Here is a 24,232-nt window from a genome sequence, read left to right on the forward strand (position 1 = left end):
TATGATGGTGAAATTTGGGATACCATTCTTCCATCACTCAGGTAGTAAACATAGTACCCAACAGTTAGTTTGTTAACTCTGTCTCAACTCCGTTCCTCCTTCTTCCCTCTAGTAGTGCCTCATGTCTATTGTTGCCATCTTTATGTTCATGAGTACACAAAGTTTAGCTCCCACTTATAAGTGAGAATATATGGTATTTGGTTTTCTGTTCCTGCATTAATTCACTTAGGATGATAGCTTCCAGTTGCATCCATATTGCTGCAGAGTATATGATTTTGTTCTGTTTTATTGTTGTGTAGTATTCCATGGTGTATATGTACCACATCTTCTTTATCCAATCCACCATTGATGTGCACCTAGGTTAATTCCTGCTTTTGCTATTTAATACTGTACCTTTACTATTGATTAGTACTGCACTAAACATATGAGTACATGTACTTTTTTTTTGAAAGAAAGAAAGAGAAAGAAAAAGCGAGAGAGAACAGGAGTCTTGCTCTATTGCCCAGGCTAGAATGCAATCTTAAAATAGGTATTAAAAACCTCTTTTATGCCGATAATTGTGCTTAACAGCAGAGACAGGAAGGAATGAGAGAAGAAAATAACAAACGAACTGCCAACCAATATTTTATTTAAGTCTGTGAAATGCTATGCAAATGCTGAAGAGTGATTTACTTTCAATTATGTGGTCACTTTCAAAATAGGTGTAATGTGATACTGAGAAAACTGTATGTTCTGTGGACCTGGGGTGAAGAATCCTATAAATATTCACTGAGTTTACTTGTTCCACATCTGAGTTCTAATCATAGATGTCCCTGTTAATTTTCTATCTCGTTGATCCATCGATGATTAACAATGTGGTGTCAAAGTCTCCCGCTATTATTGTGCGGGAGTCCAAGTCTATAAGTCATTAAGAACTTGTCCTATGTATCTGAGTGCTCCTATATTGGGTGCATATATATTTATGATTATTGACTTCTCTTGTTGCATTGATCTTTTTACCATTATGTAATATCCTTCTTTGTTTCTTTTAGTCTTTGTTACTATTAAAGTCTATTTTGTCAGAGAAGAAAGTTACAACTCCTGTTTTGTTTTGTTTTGTTTCTCTCCATTTGATTGGTGAGTCTTCCTCCAGTCCTTTATTTTGAGTCTTTGTGTGTCCTCGCTTATGAGATGGATCTGGATACAGCATACCGATGGGTTTTGACTTTTTATTCAATTTGCCTGTCTGTGTCTTTGATTGGGGCATTTAATCCATTTAAATTTAGGAATAATATTGATATTTGTGAGTTTAATACTGTCATTTAGTGCTATCTGGCTTATTTTGCCCATTAATTGATATAGATGCTTCATTATGGAGATGCTCTTTACCTTTTGGTAAGTTTTTGGGATGACTGATACTGGTTGTTCCTTTCCGTGTGTAATGCTTCTTTCAGAAGCTCTTGTAAAGCAGGCCTGGTGGTGATGACATTTCTAAGTGCTTGTTTGCTTGCAAAAAAATTTATTTTTCCTTCATTTATGAAGCTTAGTTTGGCTGGATATGAGATTCTGGGTTGAAAATTCTTTTCTTTGAGGATATTGAATGTTGACCCCCACTCTCTTCTAGTTTGTAGGGTTTCGGCTGAGAGATCTGTGTGAGTCTGATAGGCTTCCCTTTGTTGGTAACCCGACCTTGCTCTCTAGCTGCCCTTAGAATTTTCTCCTTTATTTCAACCCTGGTGAATCTAATGATTATGTGCCTTGGGGTTGCTCTACTTGAGGAATATCTTTGTGGTGTTCTCTGTATTACCTGGAGTTGAGTATTGTCCTGCCTTACTAGGTTAGGAAAGTTTTCCTGAATAATATCCTGAAGAATATTTTCCAGCTTGGATTCATTCTCTTCATGACATTCAGGTACACCTATCAAATGTAAATTAGGTCTTTTCACATAGTCCCATATTTCTTGGACACTTTTCTCATTCCTTTTTACTTTCTTCTCTAATCTTGTCTTCTCGTTTCATTTCATTACGTTGGTCTTTGACCTCTGCTATCCTTTCTTCTGCTTGATCAATTTGACTGTTAAAACCTGTGCATAATTCACGGTGTGCTCGTATTGTATTCTTCAGTTCCATTAATTTACTTATATTCCTCTCTAAATTGTCTATTCTCGTTAGGATTTCGTCAAACCTTTTTTTAAGGTTCTTAGTTTATGTTGGGCTAGAACATGTTCTTTTAACTCACCGATGTTTTTTATTATCCACTTTCTGAAGCCTGATTCTGTTAATGGAATGCACTCGTTCTTCATCAGGCCTTTTTCCCATGTTCATGATGAGCTGTGATTCCCTGTAGAGGAAGAGGCATCTGATTTGGGGTATTCTCAGCCTTTTTAAGCTGGTTTCTTCCCATCATTGTAAATTTATTCACCTGTTGTCTTTGTAATTACCAACTTTAAAATTAGGTCACTGAGTGGATATCAAACTTGTTGGTTCCCAGTGCTGAAATCTGAGCAACCACTGTGCTGGCTAACCCAGCGACATTAAGATTCATGGTGCTTTTCTGCCTGGGAATCTCCGGTCTGTCTTCCCTCTTGTGTCCCTTTTTCAATCAGCTGAATGGGTGACTGCCTTCCCGGAGCTCCAAACGTCAACCAGAAGGGGACCCAGTCCCGTTTACTCTGCACTGAGAACCACCACACCAAGGCACCGGCGAAACCCCTGCGCCAGCCACAGAGTCATGCTGGCAACCTGTGGGGCTCCTCTGCTGGAAATCTCCTGGTCTGTGAGCAACAAAAATTCATCTGAAACTGTGGTGTCCTCTTGTTCTCTGCGCTTTCACTGGGAGCTACGATCCTGAGCTGTTAGTAATCAGCCATCTTGGATCTCTCTCCATACTTTTTTTTTTTTTTTTTTTTTTGACAGAACAACTTATTTTCTTTTGGATATATCCAGTAATACAATTACTGGGTTGAGTAGAAGTTCCATTTTCAGTTCTTTGAGGACTCTCCAAACTGCTCTCCAGAGTGCTGAACTAATTACATTCCCAACAACAGTGTATAAGCTTTCCCTTTTCTTCACAGCCTCGCCAGCATCTGTTGTTTCCTGACTTTTAAATAATCACCATTCTGACTTTGTGAGATGGTATCTCATTGTGGTTTCAATTTGCATTTCGATTTGCATTTCTCTGATGATTAGTGATGTTGAGCATGTTTCTGTTTGTTGGCTGATTGTATCTTTTCTTTTGAGATTGTTCATGTATTTTGCCTGCTTATTAATGGGGTTATTTTTTCACTTGTTTAGTTGTTTAAGTTCCTAACAGAGTCTAGATATTAGATCTTTGTCAGATTCATAGTTTGCAAACTTTTTTCATTCTGCAGGTTATTTGCTTTGATAATAGGTTTTCTTGCTGTGCAGAATATCTTTAGGTTAATTAGATCTCACTTTTTATTTTTGTTTTTTGTTGCAGTTGCTTTTAAAGACTTAACCATACATTCTTTTTTTCAAGGTCATGACCAAAACGGTGCTTCCTAGGTTTTCTTCCAGGATTTTTATAGTTTGAAACCTGAAATTTAAATCTTTAATTTATCTTGAGTTAATTTTTGCACATAGTAAAATGTAGGGGGTCTAGTTTCGTTCTTCTGCATATAGCCAGCAAGCTATATCCTAGCACCATTTATTGAATGGGAAGTTTTCCCCCTATTGCACATTTTTGTTGACTTTGTAAAAGATCAGAAGGCTGTAGTTGTGCAGTTTTATTTCTGGACTTTTTATTATGTTTCATTTGTCTATGTGTCTGTTTTTGTACCAGTACTGTGCTGTTTCACTTAGTGTAACCTTATACTATAGTTTCAAGTTGGGTAATGTAATGCCTCCTGCTTTGTTCTTTTTGGCTTAAGATTACTTCAGGTATTTGGGCTCTTTTTTGTTTCCATATGAATTTTGAAATAGTTTTGTTTAGTTCTGTGAAAAAGGATATCAGTAGTTTAATAGAAATAGTGTTGAATCTGTACATTGCTTTGGGCAGTTTGGCATTTTATGGATATTGATTCCTCCAATCCATGAGTATGGAATATTTTTCCATTTGTTTATGTTATCTATGGTTTATTTCAGTAGTGTTTTGTAGTTATTTCTGTAGAGATCTTTCACCTCCTTTGTTCAATGTACTACTAGGTATTTTATTTTTTGTGGCTATTGTGAATGGGACATTCTTGATTTTACTTTCATCTTGAATATTATGGGCATATAGAATGTTACTGATTTTTATACATTGATTTTGTATTCAGAAGGATTACTGAAGCTATTTATCAATTCCGAGAACCTTTTGGCAAAGTTTCTAGGGTTTTCTAAGTACAAAATCACATGTTCAACTTCTTTTCCTACTTGGATACCTTTTATTGTTTCTCTTGCCTGTTTGCTCTGTCTACACTTCTAACGTTTTAAATATAAGGATAAAGTGCTGTCACTGTTTAATTTTGGTATAATTAATAATATTTATGCTATTTAAAATATGGCATGTTTTGAGCTGTAATTTCCTTATGGCATTTTGTGTTATGATGTTTTTTATAGCAAACACATATTTTAAACCCACACTAAACTATCTTCTGAGTACCTTATTTTGAAAAATGTATTAAATAAATATAATTCACTTAGCTTAGCTTATAATCCTCTGATAATTCACATATGATGGAGCTATGGTAGATAAATATTGTTCATAGTGATTTTCTGTCTTTCTCAATAAAACATACTTAGTAAAGCCCAGCAATGCTTTTGAAAGTTAATTATATCTTGAACATTGTAAACAACAATAACCTGTGCATTTTTAATTCAATTATTTATATGTATAGTATGCATATACATACACACATATATGGCTGTATATTTTAATTCTAATGGAGATAAGTATAATATTTTGAATTACTAAATCCATAACTATCATGTATATTAATATTTTTAAAAGATTTTTTGTGGCCATGTTTCTGGAATGTTGACTTTGAATTACGAACTAACTATACTTAGCTATCCCAAGGTTAGTAACTCTTTAAGGGTAAAATATATTGGAGACATTAAGTAATTTAATTGAAAATATTGTGAAAAATCAATTTGTCAGTTTAATAACTTTTTGGCAATTTTGAGGGCATTTAAACAATTTCTTATAATATTATACAGCAAATTTCACAATTTTTATAAGTGAAAACCTCTATTTGTTTGAATATTGATAATGCTTTTGATTTAGTTTTTATACTTTTAAAAATATATGTCATTAAGATTCTCATTTCTGAAGTGATCAATATGAAAACTAGACTTTGGTGGCTTGTGTAAAATTTCTAAATCATGAGTAAAGACTGTAATGTATGTTATTTTTTACTTACCAGTACTTAATATTTAAATAATTCATGTTAATCAGCTTTTCATAAGTTTCTGCTATGTCATTTAGACCCAGAGAAGGACACAACAGTAGTATTTACACCAATAAATACAAATGAATATTTCTTTAGTATAAAGGACTATGCTCCATGTGATGAATAGTATCAAATGAACAGTTTCTGTTCTTTGCAATGTTCATATATATTGAAGGAGAATGAGAGTTTACACAATTAAAATAATAATGAATTTTGCTACCTGCACTAAGAGACATACTAAATAGGTGGCTCAAAGGTTTAAAGGATAAGTAGGGAAAGAACATGTATTATTGCAGATTAGCATATATACCAGGGAAATTGTTGCATTTAAAAATGAGCCTTCAAGCATGGGTAGAAATAATTATCAAACATGATTTTCTTTCCCCCCGAATGTTGCCACAATAGTCTCATAAAACATGTCAACATCAGGTGCGTTTTTTGTCTCCTACTCTTTGCCCAACTCAAATTACTGGTATAGTGTTTTCTAAATGATATTTAGATAATGTATACACATTATATGAAACAACTTTGCTCTAGAAGCTTAATTTATTTTTAATAAAACATGTTGGTTTGGTATTTAAATAAACTTCATTAGTTATCTAAATACTTATTTCTTAAATATTGTCATAATTAAAATGTAAAATGTCAATTTTTCCCCCTCTTTATCATGGTTTGTTTATTATTATTTATTATTCCACTCATGAAATAATTTTATGGGTGTGAAGGTTTTTATTTTCTCAGACACCCCAAACATGTCTTGTCACAGTTTTTGTCAGGAAGTATGCTCTCAAAAAACAAATTATATCTACAGTGTCTTCCAAAGGCTTTCAGATTAAATCCAAATCTCTTATTGTGGACTACAAGCTTTAAAAAAAAAAAAAGATTATACATTTATTTATTTATGTTTCTTGTCTGTTGGCCAAGAATGCATTTCCTGCAGTGTTCAGAGGCAGAGAAGAAAAGTTTCTCAGGTGTAGGAATTAAGTAGACTGTTATGGATGGAGACAATGAGTGTGGTAGGAGACAGCCTTTAAAGAGTTTTTAAATATTACTTGGAAATATGCAGGCTGTGCTAGTATTTTGTAATGAAAATATCTGGAGTTTCCAGAAAGAGGGCATGTCAAATATTGCTAAGAAGTGAGCATGGCAAGAAAGTAACTGCAATCTTTAACTGAAGTAATATTCTTTGAGGGTTTCAGTGGAGTGGAGTGAGTCGTCGTGTGATTTAAAATGAGGAACTACAGATGTAGGTATGGAAAATATTTTACGAAATCATAACCTGAAAGTGGAACAAAACTGGCAAAACGGGGATGATGTAAGGTTGATAGTTTCATTGTTGGTTTTGTTTTGCTTTGTTTTTGAGCATCTCAAAAAGATTTAGTTACTTGGAAGCTTCATCTTAGAGAGCAGATTGGGGGTTGCTACTTCAACTGCAGATACTTTTATTTGATATGAACAAGAATACATTTTATTTTGATAGAAATAAATGTAGAGAGGATGGGTACCATGAGATATAGGTTTGGAGATTTGGTGGTAGGAAAATGAGAAAGTTTCTTCTTGACAACTTTTATTATCTCAGTACCAGACAAATAACTGCATCAGCTTATAGTAGCAGAAACAGAGCTCATAAGGAGTTGAAGAAAAAGAAGACACTTGGCAAGGCGCGGTGGCTCAAGCCTGTAATCCCAGCACTTTGGGAGGCGGAGGCGGGTGGATCACGAGGTCAAGAGATCGAGACCATCCTGGTCAACATGGTGAAACCCCGTCTCTACTAAAAATACAAAAAATTAGCTGGGCATGGTGGCGCCTGCTTGTAATCCCAGCTACTCAGGAGGCTGAGGCAGGAGAATTGCCTGAACCCAGGAGGCGGAGGTTGAGGTGAGCCGAGATCGTGCCATTGCACTCCAGCCTGGGCAACAAGAGCGAAACCACGTCTCAAAAAAAAAAAAAAAAAAGAGAGAAAGACACTACAAGATGATCCTCTTGAAGTCAGAAATGAAGTTAACAAAGGGAATAATATACCTTTGTCTAGCAGGGTTCTATGACCCTTGGAATTCAGGGTCATGATTTGAAGATGATGAATAATTACAGTTTATGTTATTTTTCTTGAATAATACTGTACCACACAATTCTGTTTCTCTCTAAACATCTATTTGCATTATTTCAACCACCTCAAATTAAATAATGACTTAGATGTTACTCATTATCTTTTCCAACACATTTCATGTTCTGTTCTCTGAGAAAATGATGCCAGTATTTACTGTGAAGTTTAAGCCAAATAGTTTATAGTCATTCTTACAATTTTCCACCTATTCATCTAACTCATCAAATACATCTTGAAATTTAGTTGATTTTACCTAATTCTCATTTCTTGAATTCACCTAGTTTTGTTAATCACTACTGGAACTACTCTAGTTAAAGGACATTGTCTCTTTCTGGACCAATGCAATAGAAACAAAAGACCTCTTTGCTCTGTTCTTGATTTTTACCTAGGCTGCTGTGTAATGATCTCATAAACACCACTTTGATCTCATTATTCCCTGGCTTAATAACTTTGCAGTTACTGTATATATAATGCATTTTCATTTGTCAGTTAAACCTTAGTAAAGTTGGGACTGGGGGAACTTGCTAATGACCTCTCTTTCCCTATTAAAAAAAAAAAGTACCAAATATCTAATAAAAGATATAAGATTTTAGTGGCCTGGTGCCCTCTGTCCTGTATAAATTTGTCTCTTCCATTTTATTCTGACTACCTTCCTGATCAATTCTTTAGTATTTTCCATCTCCCTATTTGTTCTCCATCTCATGTGATCCTTTGAATGGATTTCTTTCTTTAAGGCACTGATGCACTCTAACTCAAATTATTTTCCTAATATTTCAAATATCAGCAGAGACTCAGCATCCTGAGGGAAGTTTCCTTTAATTATCCAGGTTAAATTGGGTATATATGTTCACTGCTACAGCTCTTTTTTCTTTACCTAGTGTAATAATATTTATAATATTTATGGAATGCCTTTAAGATTCATAAAGCCAAGGCTGTGTCTATCTTGTTACTCTCTGAAACCAGTTCAAGTAGAGTTTCTGGCCCACCATACCTGCTGAAATTATTTTGTTGAATTGAACAGAAAGATACATTTATCTACTTTTTACTTTGATTCATATTATTCTCTAGTTCCAAAGCTCCCTTGGGGATTTGAACAGCAGTGGTATATGTGATATAATATAAAGTGTTTAAGTTAGAGCCACTTATTAAAAAGAAAAGAAATGACTTTTGTTTCATAAATGGTAAATGAATTCCAAATACTTAGAACATGTGAATTGACACTTCATGTCTTTGAAAGCAAATAGTGTTTAAAGAAAAAATGGTTTTACTAAAAGGATAAAAGAAGAAAAATTGAATAACTTAGCTATGTATGGTATTGGCTGCTACAGCAATCCTATTATAAGAAAAATAATATTTTAAATCTCGCCCTAATCATTTAACTACAGGAATGTCCCTAATACAATCAAAAAGCTCTTCTTATCTTTCAAATACCTTCACATTCTCTCAGAATTTATAAGAGCATTAAGGCTTTACTATCACTATAATTAGATCTACTGAAAAGAGTACCTTCTCAATTTTGCCAATTCCTGATTATTCATGTGATGGCAGCGAGCCTTAGCATGGATTACTAAAACATGAAATCATTTATAGCATGTCAAAATTGGCCCCAATTCATTATGTCTATCAGAAATTTTTACTGAAATACAAGTTCGCCTTTGAGCTTTGGCAAATATGTGTGATACTTCAGTGTATGTAGTGAGCTTTGAAAACAGAAAAACATAGTTGATTAGCTTTACATAAAGTAAGCTGAAAAAGCTTTCAAACCACCAGTTTAGTAGTCTTCGAGTGATCCATACCGGGCAATTAGAATATTAAAGTTTGGCTTTATTAGTCATTGAGAAACAAGAATAATATGAACCTGTAGGAAATCCACAGAATACAAAGATTTACTTCATGAGCACTTACCTGACCATACGCTTAGAAATACTCACAGAAATATCTCAAAACACTTTCTTTATGTGATTCTAAATAGTTCAGTTATAATATTCATGCCACTCCATTTATTCATTTACACCTTTCATAGAGCCCTTCTAATTCAATCATTTTGTGATCAAACACTGGAATAAGTAAGTGCAAAACTGAATAAGACATAATGTCTGCCCTTAAGAAATCATTACAATTTGTATAGTAGCCTTACTGATGTTAGAATAAATGTTGAATCGGTAGGTGTCTCAAAAAGTTCTAAAATAAGTAAATGTAAAACAAATGTCAACTAACTCCTCCTGAAATCAAAATAATATGGTTGATATACCAGGTCATCTATGCATTCTCTCCAATCTAACAGAATTTATGAGGCATTTAGCACCTAGTAATTTATTTATTATCCAATAACAAAATTTTGAGCAGCTACTATTTATCATGCCATTTTAGCATTACATGGAATAATATTAATTTCTTCAGCATAGTTGTAGTAATAATAAAGTAAGTGAAAATCATACACAAAGCACTGCTTCAGTTTTAAATACATACAAGTATTTGCCTTTTATCAATATAGTTCCTTCTAAGCTCCTGTAGCATAAAAATCATTACAAGCATGTACATTCCATAAATATTTAAGTACTTTAAATATTTGATTATTTGAATGAATAACCTGGTATTTATGATCCAGAAGCTTATGAAAAATTATTGCAATTGACGCAAAGATTGTGTTATCTGTAATCTGCGTATACTAGTCAAAATAATGGCATTATTCACAAAACAAACACTGCATCTGTTCCAGGGAAAAGCTTAGTCTCTTATTTCTTTTGACAGTGTGCAGACCTGGGTTCTTCAAAGCCTCACCTCACATCCAGAGCTGCGGCAAATGTCCACCTCACAGTTATACCCATGAGGAAGCTTCAACCTCTTGTGTCTGTGAAAAGGATTATTTCAGGAGAGAGTCTGATCCACCCACAATGGCATGCACAAGTAAGGAAACCCATGCATATTTGGTGATGCTAACTTTCACCAGTTTTGAGGAAACAACATGATGGAGCCTGTTATATCCTATTAACATTTCCCCCTAAAACAGGCATAATGTTTAATCTTCGCTATACAGTTTTCACCAATTTTCAGTCTCCTTGAATAAGCACTGAAAAGTTTTGAGTCTCCTTTATCTCTCAATGTTAGTTGCATCCATTTTTCCTAACTTCAAATTCAACACCTGAGACACAGATACATAATTTTTCCTTTTATTATGTGGCTTATTTAAGTGTTGATGCTAACCAAATATGACTTTGCTAATCTACTTCCCAGTTTACATTAAAACCTCTTCTTCTTCCTCATCCTTCTTCTTTTTCTTGTTCCCTTCTTCTTGTGTTCTTCTTCTTGTTCCCTTCTTCTCTTTTTTCTTCCTCCTCCTCCTCTTCTTCTTCTTCCTCTTCTCTTCTTTCTCTTCTTCTTCCTCTGCCAATTTTCTCATCATATAATTATGTAGCTGGTGAAGCTTATACCATCTTGTTCTAACCTGCCCCAATACAGTCACTGATAAAGTAAATTTTAAAAGAATACATGAAATATTTCAAGAACATAGAGAACTGAGCATGGCAAATCAGATTTGAATCAGATCAGAGTTGCATAGACCAATTGTTTTGCTAAGGTTCTCAAGCAGGTGTCATGTTAGTGACATGTTAGTGAGTGTCCTTAACTATTATTTAATATGTTTGCTGATCATTAGTAGAGTACATGAGTAGTGAACACTTAATTTCAATATTTCCAGTGGATGTATCCACATCTTTCAACACTTTTAGTTTTCCATATATATATTTTTTGTTTTCCATATATATCTGAGAATGTAACACATTTATACATTTGTTTGCTTGATGACAATACTTTCAGAGTTTTCCACAAGCAAAGGTTCTGTAGCAAATCAAACAAAAATAGAAAATGAAAGAGAAGGAAAGTTAATCTCTTCCTCCTCATATTGTGTAATTTCCATGAAATGCCTGGGTTTACTATTTTAGGTCCCAGGAAGTTGTAGCTGTTTTCAAAAGTGTACATAAAAACTTGAAATATTAGTATCCCTCTCTAAATTTAAAACTGAAGTGCAGATTTTTTTATCAAAGAATCACAAATTGAAATTGTATCTGAATTTCATACTGCCTAAATCTCAGAGTCAGTGAAATATATTTTCAGATATCCTTAAATCATTGCTATTAATTATATTTACATTGCTATTAATTAGCTTTACATTGTGAAGACCATTCTTTTTAGCCAAAGACTGATGATTTTATGGGTTAGATGCTTACTAGTGAAAAAAATTTCCTCTTCAAATGAGTAAATACCATTATTACATGCATTTTTGTAAGGATACATATGAATGGAGGATATATAAACTATGATTAGATGTGATGTGTTTTGGTTGTAGTGGAGATTTAAGTAATTATTTTCTTATGAGAGCAAAAAAATGCCCAAGTGACAGGGAAAATGTTGGCTAGACAACAGAGTGCTAAATTAAAGAGAAAGCCGTGTTTTGATTTACCCTTTAAATTTTATTCATTTTCTAATTAGTATTTTTCTTAAGTGCTCTACCCATGACTGTTCTTTTTTTTAGCATAAATGTGAGCCTCCCTTTCTGTAAATCTGTCAGGTTTGGGAATGGGGGTGGGACATTAGGGAGGGAAGCTGTGCTTTGGTGGCAAGGACTGCTTAGCACTTTTTTTAGGACCAAAGCCCACAGTCAGGCTTCACATTTCTGTTTCCAGGTGTGTGAATTTCTAATACTGTGTTGTCAAACGAGTACTAATTTGTATGTATTTCTCAAAAAAAAAAAAAACTATTGTGACTCATGTATAAGATTTTTCTAATACATAATCTGTGAGTGTGTGTGTATGTTTAGTTGCATTCATAATACCACAAATACTACATATGATTTCCTTATCGCTTGATAGGTGTTCAGATGAAGATCTTGAGCTTCATTTTGGCTTTGGCTCTTTGGAATTGAATTTATAGCTCCAAATTCAATTTTATTTTATAGAATATACATAGTTTTTAAATCTATGAAACAAAATTTTAAAAGCCTACAGAAAAAAAAAATCAAACAAAAATAAAACCTAGAGTCCAATGAATTTGCTTAAATTAAGGGTTAATCTCACAGTTCTACCTATCTATGAGTAAGACAGTCCAATTTCATTACATGTTTTTTGCAGATGCATGTTAGTTCAAGCTTCTACTTTTTAACTTTACTTTAGGGTTTCACTTGAGTCTGAGTTTCCTTTTGACTTTAAAGCTGTTTGTACCCCCATCCAAATACTGGGGAGCTGTTAGTGTAAGAGTCAGGAAGAAAAGGAGGATTCTGATTCTGATGAATTTTTTTATAGATTTAGAGGAAAGTTGTTAAATGCAAGTATGTTTCAGTTTCAAAATTAAAAAAAAAAACACAAGTTTTACATTGTTTTAAATTAGATATATTTCTCAGAAGTCAAGCTTGTAATTTTTATCTTAAATTTCGTTTTATCTGTAACATTGCACTATTAAATAAGCTAAACTTTGTAGTAAACAAGAATATGTGTATTTCCAGGAATACCATTTGACCCAGCAATCCCATTACTGGGTACATATCCAAAGAATTATAAATCATTCTACTATAAAGATACATACACATGTATTTTTATTTCAGCATATTTTACAATAGCAAAGTAAAGCAAATACAAGCCAATTGCCCATCAGTGATAGACAGAATATTTTCATCTTAAGAAATTATTTCAACTTAAAGGGGACTATTTTATATTGAAGTATGTGAGATGGCAGGTATGACAAAATTCATAGGATTCAATCATAAATATGGTCAAGGTAGAGTTGTTTTTTTTTTTTTTTTTTTTTTCAAAGCTGTCAAGTGCTTAGTTAAGGGATGGATTCCTTCATTTAAATGAGATTTTGGCCAGGCACGGTGGCTCACACCTGTAATCCCAAGAGTGGTGGATCACTTGAGGTCAGGAGTTAGAGGCCAGCATGGCCAACATGGTGAAACCCTGTGTCTACTAAAAATGCAAAAATTAGTTGAGTGTGGTCGTGGGCCCATGTAATCCCAGCTACTCAGGAGACTGGTGCAGGAAAATCACTTGAACCCACAAGGTGGAGATTGCAATGAGCCAAAACCCCGCCACTGCACTTCAGCTTGGGTGACAGAAGAAGATTCTGTCTCTAAATAAATAAATAAATGACATTCTATCCAGCTAAATCTTAAATATCAGTTAGCTTTCTTATCACATTTTAAACTATCCCTCAAAAGTCATGACTTAATAAATGTTAGTTAAAGATTGTTAATTTTGATATTTAGAACAGACAATGCATATTAAGATAACAGATCATCCTAAGGAGCTTAATTTATGCTTATGAACCATTCAATTACCATCATACTCCATTTTAATCTCTGTAAGGAGAAATGTCCAAATTGTCTCTGTGACGAATATAAACATATTTTCTCTTTGAGATTATCCAGCAATATAAAATTAACAGCTAACTCAAGTTTTAACTAAGTATCTAAATGTTGACTATCGTGTTAGACATTATCTAATTAACTTTTTAAAAATCTTATTATGCTAATCAAGTTCAGGAATAATTAAAATAATTTACAAATAGGTTATGGTTACCCTTAATCTAAGACATTTATAACACAATTCTGACCATAGATTTAATTACTCATATTTTAGTGGAAATACTCCATCTTATTGAAATAAAATGATTCTGAATATAAAACATATTTTAAAAACTACACTCAGTTTCAATTAAGAAGTGTATACAAAGTAAAATATCCAAAAATACTTCATGAGGTTAGGAAAGTTTTACTCCTAATAGCTATTAGTAGCTAAGATGTTATGATTCTATGAAACTATTTTAGTTAAATATATTTCTTTTCTTATTTTGGTAGATTGTTGGTGTTTGAAATTTGTTCTGATCATTCTAAATATGAACACTTTCATTTGACCTATTGCAGTCCCATTGAAGGTTATTTTTAAAATAAATTTCAGATTTTAAATTAAGTAAAATTCAAAACTTGCACAACTGTAATATTGAAACAACATCAAAGTAAAATATGTTTTACTGTAAATTGTAATTTTGGCCATTTACTTAAGTTCTAATGCCTTTTTGATATACAATAGGGGGTTTCAAATTTGTTGGTGATTTATCAAGTAGATATGCAATCTATTATGAAGCAAGCTAAGGTTATTTATTTTTAACTTGCAAAATTTGTAGTCAGGAGCAATGCTGAAAATTCTGTATTTTCCTATGCTTATTTCTTAGTAGATACTTCGTGTTTACTTTGTAGGTTACAGGGATTAGCATCAATGAGGAAATACTCATTTCAATCCCCAAAGAAACTCACCAGTTTTTAAATATATAATTTTATATAATAATATTTGTGGATACATAATTTTACTTCATAATTGTTTACACATACGTGAAGCAAAACGTTCTGCTTTTACTTAGCTAAGTCATTTCCATAGGGAATAAACCCCTCTATTGTGCCTACAAAATTATGAAAACCAAACTACAAATCACAACATAAAAGATTTATTGCAAATCTATTTTTTCCTTCAGACCAGGAATTCATGTGGTAAATAATGCCTAATTAATATCATCTTAAAATTTGTTTTTCTTACTTTACTTTGCAAACCAGGACCCCCCTCCGCTCCTCGGAATGCCATCTCAAATGTTAATGAAACTAGTGTCTTTCTGGAATGGATTCCGCCTGCTGACACTGGTGGAAGGAAAGACGTGTCATATTATATTGCATGCAAGAAGTGCAACTCCCATGCAGGTGTGTGTGAGGAGTGTGGCAGTCATGTCAGGTACCTTCCCCGGCAAAGCGGCCTGAAAAACACCTCTGTCATGATGGTGGATCTACTCGCTCACACAAACTATACCTTTGAGATTGAGGCAGTGAATGGAGTGTCCGACTTGAGCCCAGGAGCCCGGCAGTATGTGTCAGTAAATGTAACCACAAATCAAGCAGGTAAGTGCCATGCCCAAGCAAACTGTGTATGTTAGGCCTAGCTCTGTCAATTATTTCCACAGCAAAGAGCCAAGTTGACTGAAATCTGTGCGAGAACTTTCCATTAACTGAAAGGTCAGGACTTAAACTATAACACATCAAAAATGCTTTTGCAGTTTTAAGCAAATGAAAGCTAAACCTTTTTAGCAATAACCTTTACAGAAAAAGAGAAACACTTTTAATTGAATTTTTTCATTAGAAATACATTTCTGGATCAAATCCATTTGAAGCAAAATTTATCTCATATAATTTCATAGCATTCATTTTTATAGCTCAAATCTATTTTTGTTTTCTTTAATTTTTAAAAACTCACTAATTTAGCATGTAATCAGGCAGGTTTTATTTGCTTGCTTGGCAACACAGATGAATTTTCTTATCAGATCATAAATCTTCTCATATTATTTCAACTATTGTAGCAAAAAATGCATGTGATAAAATTTTCTTTGCTAAGTTCATTTGTCAAAATTAGAATAACTATGAACTATTATACAACCACATGAAAACACTTCTATATACCATATGAAAATTTTGGAATTATTAGGAAGTAGTTATTAGGCAGTAGGGAATACAGTCCTGTTTGAGCTATTGATTTTCCTATATTTTGCCCTCAAATGTTCACTTTTAAGCAGATTAACATGGAAGACTTCTTTCCTAGTAAGATAAAAACCAAAGATAAACTACAGCTGATTTAATAATTCAATGTACTATGTGGCAAGAGTCATTCTAAACCTAAGAGCAATCTGTGGCATGTTTTTTCCACCAACAGGTATCTGGGAGGGGAAGAAAAATGCATTAAAAGTCAAAAAGTTGTTCTTCTATCAACTGGCTACAACTCTCAGTCCCAAGTATAGTAACCTTGTCATCTCCTTAGTACTTCAGGTGGGCTTTGGTCAGTGAGCACATCCTTGCCACCAGTAACTTACAAAGAAACAGGATGTTTGATTGAATGAAATCAGGCTTAGTTTGTATAATATTAGTATAAGTTTGTAGGTTGTGGAATGCTAGGCTTGATGAGGGAATGCTGTTGGTGAGAAGTCTCAGTCAACATAATTAATTGGAATTGTTGAATATCTCAGCTAAACCAAGTGGTTATGTTTTAAGAATAAGAAAATGAATGAAGTTGAGTTCACTGATTGATAAAGCTGAGAGAAACATTCAAAATTACCCCAGATTGTTTAAAGCATGTGATTAATGTAGCAGGAATTATTCTATACTATACATGATCTTACCCACATTGAATACTTGTCTATGGCATTGTTTTCCATTAGAACATATAATGCACACATATATGCCACTTTCCCCAGTGAATCATTTATAATTTTTACCTAACCTAAGCTGAACCTAATAGAAGTGCTAAAGAGCCAGACAGGAATAATGAAAATCAATTTTTTCTTCAGCATAGACTCAGCTTCAGGCAATGCTACCATGTGTTGACTTTTCATCACCCTATCTAGACATCAGGAGTGTTCATAAATGTGTACTCTCTTCCCATATTAGAAAAATATTGGCTTGAAATCTTTGGTTTCAGTCTTCATATGCAACATCTTTCAACTTTGCTTGATCCTGTGTATTATCTTCTTCCAACATATTGTAAGCATGTCGAATAATCACTAAGAGTGTGTTCCTTTAGAATAACATTCTCCAGCTTACAAAACCTTAACTTCTTTGAAAGGCATTCCTTTCATAAACTAGATAGAGGAAATAACTGTTTATTTTTAATGGTGCACTCAACAAGTATTTGCTCTAACTAGAGCAACTTGCTGGCCTCTTCAGCCTCCAGAGTATATTATTTGAAGCATGAATACCTTAAATACCAAAAAAAGATTAATTTTCATCCATGTGGTCAATAAATAGGTGTCTTATAAAACAAATTTTTGTATTCACAACAGACAGTTTTGTTGACTTTTGGTTGCTATTTGTTTGAGTTCTCACTGTAACAATTGTAAACCTACCCAAAAAATCAAGATTCTTCTCAGTACCCACATTCCAGAACCACTAAGTCTCACATTACATACAAATTATGGCAACTTTAAATTGTAGCCACTCAATGGATTCTTCTTGAGCTCCTGACCAGAGATAGTCAATTGATCAAGACAGGGAAATTGCAATAGAAAAGAGTTTAATACATGTACCACCAGCTAAGCAGGAGACCAGAGTTTTGTTATTACTCAAATCAGCACCCCCGAAATTCAGAGGTTAGAGTTTTTAAAGATAGTTTGGTGGGCAGGGATTTAGGGAATGGGGAATGCTGATTGGTTGGGTCAAGTATCAAATCATAAGTCCTACATAGAGTCAGTTTCTGGGTAAGGGCCTCAAGGCCAGATGAGCCCATTTAAGTGGTCTTTATGATGCCAGCTGATCCATCCGAATGCTGTAGTGTCAGAAAATATCTTAAATACCAATCACAGGTCTTAAAATAGTAATGTTAGCCATGGGAACCATTGGGAAAGTTAGCAATCCTGTGGATTCTGGCTGTATGACCCCTGAGCCATACTTTTTTAATATTGTGGACAATTTGTTAGTTTTACAAAGTGACATGGTCCTCAAGCAAAGAGGGGATTTGTTTCAGAAAGGAGTTATCATTTTTGTTTTAAAGCTAAACCATAAACTAAATTCCTCTCAAAGTTAGTTCAGCCTATCCCCAGGAATGAACAAGTGCAGCTTGGAGGTTAAAGGAAAGATGGAATCAATTAAGTCAGATCTCTTTAACTGTCATAATGTTCTCACTGCTTAGATTAGTTTTCTTGCACTGCTATAAATACCTGAGACTAGATAATTTACAAAGAAAAGAGGTTTAACTAGCTTATAGTTCTGCAGGCTGTACAAGAAGCCTGGCAGCTTCTGCTTCTTTTGAGGCCACAGGAGGCTTCCAGTTATGGCAGAAGGCAAAGAAAGCTAGGCATCTGATGTGGTGAGAGCAGGAGTACGAGAGATGCAGAAGGTGCTATACCCTTTTAAACAACCAGATCTCTTGAGAACTTTCTATCGTGTGAACAGCACCAAGGAGATAGTGCTAAACCATTCATAAGAAACTGCCCCCATGATCCAGTCACCTCCCAGGAGGCCCCACCTCCAACATTGGGAATTACAATTCAACATGAGATTTGGGCAGAGACACAGACCCAAACCATATTACTCTTAAAATCTCTGCAAAGGTGGTTTCAGAATAACTCCTGAAATGTCTTATGTTTAATGCCACCACCACGGCGAGACACTTTTAAAGTACCCAAATTGCAGAAAGGGGATTGTAGTAGTTTTTAATGCCTAAATATCTTTTAAGAATTAAATTGAAGAAAGTTATCTTCACCATATGTGGTTGTTATATAAAACTTCTTTCAGCAGATTTTAAGTTTAGTTTTGAGATCCTCTAAAGATTGTTTTCAGAGAAATATGTTTCTTAAATAACTCATTTCAACTTTATAACTAGCCTCAACAATTGTGTTGGTATTTTCTGAATGATTTTGTTGGAGCACAGAAATTGCTTCCCTTTTGCCCTTTCTGTAAGTTTGCTGAGGTCACTGAAAATAAACAGCTTAATAGGGAAAATCTTCCATAATAAATTCATTAACACTCTCATGGATGTGGTAATCCACATATAGAAGACTCAAAGAAAGGCCAGATGGTTGAGGCTTACATACCCTTTCTATATAGAGTGGGAAATGGGGGCATTGTAAACGGGGAAATGAATGATCTCAAAGAACAATGGCCTGGGATAAATTTTCTCTGATCTCTGGGGGAACCAATAATGAGAGGATGAGGGGAGGAACTTCTCAATAAGGAAATAAAGGTTTTCTTATTATGCAAATAAAGTCTCCCAGGTAATCTCTGGAAGGTTCTGTTAGAATAATAAACAAAAATTCTGTCTGAGTATGGTGATGACTTTTAGTCTCTTCTCTTTTCTTTTCTAGTGGTTAATCTTTCCTGATTATTTGATGAGATTTCTAGGAAGGAGGCTTTAAGACAATCACGTTTCTTTTGAAGAGGAGTTTCCCTTAGTCAATAAGGAAATTAAAGTGAGAGTTCCTCCCTGCAATTGTGAGATGTAGAGAACAGGGAAGAAACAAGAGAATGTTAGATCCTTTTTGGTTCTGAGGAAACATCTAAGGTCTTCTAATTTTTTAATTCAAAGCATCATGCCAAAGCACTATGTGTTCTCTCTGCACTCGAACAATATATTTCTATGTGTGTTATAGCAATAAATTTAGGAACTGTCCAGATTCAAAAAGTATAAGAAGAAAAATAATGTGTGTTCAAGTTGAAAATTTTGCATTTAGGCTGATAGTCTATGGAAGTGATTAAAAGCTCTACAAATGTATATATGAAATTTAGACATTTTCCAAACCATTATATTATTATGGAGTCTAGCAACTTGCTTTTAGGGGAAGCTACCTGAATTAAAACAATACTTTGTTTTTCATGTAATAGTCAAATTACAAAATTTTAAGGAAAAGCCAAATACTAAAATTGGTTTAAATTTATGGTTCTTGTAAAATGTGGTCATAATAATGATATTGACCAGTAAGAATTCTAAAATTGTGAGAATTTTCTTGGTCAAGAAAAATAAGCAAATGTAAAGGGGGAGAAAAGCAAGAAAAATGTCTATGTTGCATAATGTAAAGAAATAGTGGTTATGAGAAAGGGAAAAGTGAGAAGAAAATAAAATGTGAATATGTTCGTTATATAAAGAATTACTTAGCCAAATTACAAAGGTGGTAAAATATAAATAGAAGATAAAAAAATTAGAGGATAAAATAGTGGATATGCAAATAGTGGATATACAAATTGAGAATAAAATAGTGGATTTGCATAGTGTTCACTATTATGCTATTAATCTTATAAAATGAATAAAATTATTCATTATATATTCATTGAGTTCCTCAAGTTTACTAATGACTCTTTCATATATAATACATTCTTATACAAAATTGATTTATATATGATAGTCTTTCTTTGCCAAAAATATTTAGATTTGTTTACATAACAAGACTTCTGTTGTTCTCTTTTATTCTTTTTTTTTTTTTTTTTTTCTTCTTTTTTTGAGATGGAGTTTCTCTCGTTACCCAGGCTGGAGTGCAATGGCGCGATCTCAGCTCACCGCAACCTCCGCCTCCTGGGTTCAGGCATCCCTGCATCAGCCTCCTGAGTAGCTGGGATTACAGGCACGCACCACCATGCCCAGCTAATTTTTTGTATTTTTAGTAGAGTCGTGATTTCACCATGTTGACCAGGATGGTCTTGACCTCGTGATCCACCCGCCTTGGCCCCCAAAGTGCTGGGATTACAGGCTTGAGCCACCGCGCCCAGCCTGTTCTCTTGTATTCTTTTAGGACTTCTAAAATTTAGCCAGCTATACAGATGAACAGAGACATAACAACACATAGTATAAAATAAAAAATTATATTAAAAGCAGCTACTTTGAGAGTTTATCTTTTTACAAAATAGTGTGATTTTATGTTTTTCTATGAGTATATATTTTGTTTTCCTTTCAAATAATTTTGCACGAGGCATTTCTAAGCTTAAGCTTAAAGCTCTTTCAATGTACATATACACATGTATATTTTGTCCCAACGGAAAATAAGCTCATTCTAACCACTAAACCAAAATTACAAATAATCAACATGCCAAGGTACAGAATTCTAATTCTGGGCTGAAGCAGACAAATTTTAATTTGAATATAGGCTCAGACTCTTTGAACCTTTTTTCAGAGGGCTATGTTGACATGTGATGGGTAGCAAAATGGAGCAAACTTGCACCTTACCTTGGAAGGCAGGTTCCAACCTGTCCCAGATGATCAGAAATATCACCAAGGTAGATGGTACCTATATTTGCATGGGTTTTATTTCTGGTTCTTGCCCAAATGTCTAGAGGACATTATAATACCAGTTCACTATGTCTTTTCAATTTGATGCCATCCTTGTGTTGACCAGCATGATGTCTCATAAGATGTTGAAGTGATCAGTGTTCCTAAAGACTAAATCTGTAAAACTGAAAATTTCAGAGAATATTAGAAAAAGATGGTAAAAGCACACTGTTGTTTCAGCAAAAAGGCAGCAAATACTTGTTGGTAATCTGTCTACTGAGATATTATAATTTAAAAAGAAAAAAAAGGTCACCTGTTAAACCATTATTATAATATTGAGTGCCAGGGTCTTTGTTGATTCTCTTTAGGGAAGGAACCACATTGTCTGTACTTGAACCACCACCTGATTAAAGATATCTTTTGTTTTACAAGATTAATTTGTCTTCCATGTAGACTGAATAGTTAAGGTAAATTGGCTCATGTGTTTATAAGCCCCAGTCTTTTTTCTTCCATGTTTGTTATGATGACCATAGTTGAAATGTCCCCCCAGGGATTTGTGTTTCCTCTTTTGGTAGGAGGTCTTTAGTTTGGCCATTACTAGAGTTTGACAGATTTGACTTCATGGGCCACTGAGTTAAAAAGACATTTCTTCCAGTTACAGTGTAAATCTTCCAAATACACATCAAAGATCTAGTAAAATAATCAAAAGCTGAAATGGAAGTATCACCGTATCAACTGTAATATGAGCCCAAGACAAAATTCCATTCATCACATGAACCTCATAACCTCTACTTACACCAATGTTTTTTAGTGGTAGTCTGAATCCACCAAGATCAGTGTTAGCTTGAAGGCAGTATTCAACAACCTGTGGAAGGTCAGGGTGTTTATACCCACCACCTTTCCTCCCCGATGTATTTTAAAATGGTAGGAGATATCTTTCAGAAAAGCTAGAAGAAAGATGTGCCATACTAACCTATGACGCTATCGCAGAGTCCTTCTTCAAGAGTAACCCTGTTTCTCTTCATTTAAGTGGTCATGGGCTAAGTAAACTAATTCAATTGTGAAAACTATTGACAGGTTATGACTAATTAGGTCAGTAAATATAGATTTTTACTTCCCAGATTTTGATGTCATTGCCAAGGATCAGATTACTCATTATTTGGTTCCCTTCATGCTAAAGAACTGTATTTTTTTTTTTACCATTTATATCCTGCTATCTATTATGAGATCCATGTCCACCCTCTTTCCAGTGGTAAAGTACTCCTAAAACCTAAAGAAATCATGTGAATGTAGCTTCACTCTCTATGTTCCCCAGTATAGAAAATAGAAATTATATAGTTTTTTTAATATTGCATTGTCCTTATCATTCTTTTTATTGGTATAGTGAAAAAACTATCTCCTGAGCTCTTTCTGAAAATTTAGTCAGTGAGTGATTTTACAGGTTTCAAACAGTAAATCCACCTTAACTTTCTTATATTAGTAGGTCATTGAATTCTTGTACATCAAAAAGAGGAACTCCAAGTGTCTGAACTTTATTTAACTTAGCCTGTTTCTCAGTCCAGATTTTGGCCAACTAATTGAAGAAGCATTTAGCACCTAAGCCAGCTACCAGAAGTAGCACATTGACTCTAGAATCTCTAATCAGATATTTATACCAGCTTGAATTAAAATTCTTTCTTGCTTCTATATCAGGAACACGTAAAATCCATTTTCACACATGTTCCCCCATGTATTTTCAAATTTAGCTATAAAATCTTGTGTGTCTCATATTCAAGAAGCTTCCAATCCTCAGTATTAAATAGATAATTGGCTCCCAAGAGGACGTTGGGATTTTGAGTTCAAATGGAATTATAGATTTGGTCAAAAAGAGAATTGCTCTCTTCCAACCAGTAACTACCTCAAATAAGATATGGACTTGATATGGAGCGGCTTCCTCAGTCATGTGTTTAGACAGCTGAATCTGCTAGCAAGAAGGACTCAATAAGATTTAGCAGATGAGAATCTTTTCAGTCACCTGAATATTCTTATTTATCCAAACATTTCAATGCTCTTGATTTAAGTTTTTTCCTCAGTCAATGATCTTCTTTTCTTAAAAGGCAAGTCAATAAATTAAATCATCTTTGTAATTCAGGAATTTATGGAAAATACTTGAATTTTGATGTATAGCTATGTTGTCCTTTCCACTATATGAGACAAGAGATGCCCTGATCATTTCAATGTGATTTAAACTAAGAAGTTAATCTTGGAGACGATTATTTTATTTCCTTAAGTCATCTGAAGTGCATTTAGACACAACCGACATTTGTTGGATTTCTTAAATTTCTCATGACTGTATGGTGGAATTTGACCACCAAAAATATAATCTTCAATATTATTTGAGGTGAGCACAAGCAACAAGCTGCATGCCCCTATATACCAGAAGTTGTCAGATTGTCATTCTCTAACACCAAATGGATCCTTGTTACACTGAAACACAATAATCTGATTACTGGTCCTATACTCCCATTCTCTTAATAGACTTGCATATAACACTCCTCTCCTGGGAATTTTTATTGTTGTTTTTAAATGTTTGTATTCTTGGTTGCAAATAAATTATACTCTGACTAGTTGAAAACAGAAAAGAGAACTAATAAGAATATGAAGTGGCTCATAGACTCATTGAGAATAGATTCAAAGATTAGAATATAAATTTAGAGGAACAATGCCCCAAACTCTACCCGATCTGATGAAACCGTACATTACCACTGCAGCTGTCGAGCAATGAATGGCGAAGTCTTTATTTTAATGCAGTTGCTATTGCCACAAGTAGCATTGCTGCTTCTGGATCTCAAACTTCAAAACTACAAAGAAATCATCAGTATTTCCACCAGCGACATCTTCATGTTTTTCTTTCACTCACATCAGCAGAAAGCCAAAAACAAAAACTTAATGAAGAACGTGGTTTTTTAATTTGCCTATTTAAATCAAGATCTTGCTTGGGCCAAT

At 34.0% G+C, this 24,232-nt stretch overlaps 1 protein-coding gene across 16 annotated transcripts in view; it reads left to right on the forward strand.

Annotated features, from left to right (window-relative positions):
• EPHA5 (EPH receptor A5) overlaps positions 1-24,232 on the forward strand; it is a 355,442-nt gene that overhangs the window by 172,243 nt on the left and 158,967 nt on the right. For 4 of the 16 annotated variants that reach the window (XM_002745798.6, XM_002745799.6, XM_008993253.5 and 1 more), the window contains exons 4-5: positions 10,227-10,382; positions 15,073-15,408. The exons of 4 other annotated variants lie outside the window; for them this stretch is intronic. In XM_002745798.6, the coding sequence (XP_002745844.1) occupies positions 10,227-10,382; positions 15,073-15,408 (492 nt within the window). The remainder of the gene's footprint in view (positions 1-10,226; positions 10,383-15,072; positions 15,409-24,232) is intronic. 8 more of the 16 variants (XM_008993256.5, XM_078367966.1, XM_078367968.1 and 5 more) reach the window with 2 other exon arrangements.

Source organism: Callithrix jacchus, chromosome 3, assembly GCF_049354715.1.
Source record: "Callithrix jacchus isolate 240 chromosome 3, calJac240_pri, whole genome shotgun sequence".
Taxonomy (NCBI): domain Eukaryota; kingdom Metazoa; phylum Chordata; class Mammalia; order Primates; family Cebidae; genus Callithrix; species Callithrix jacchus.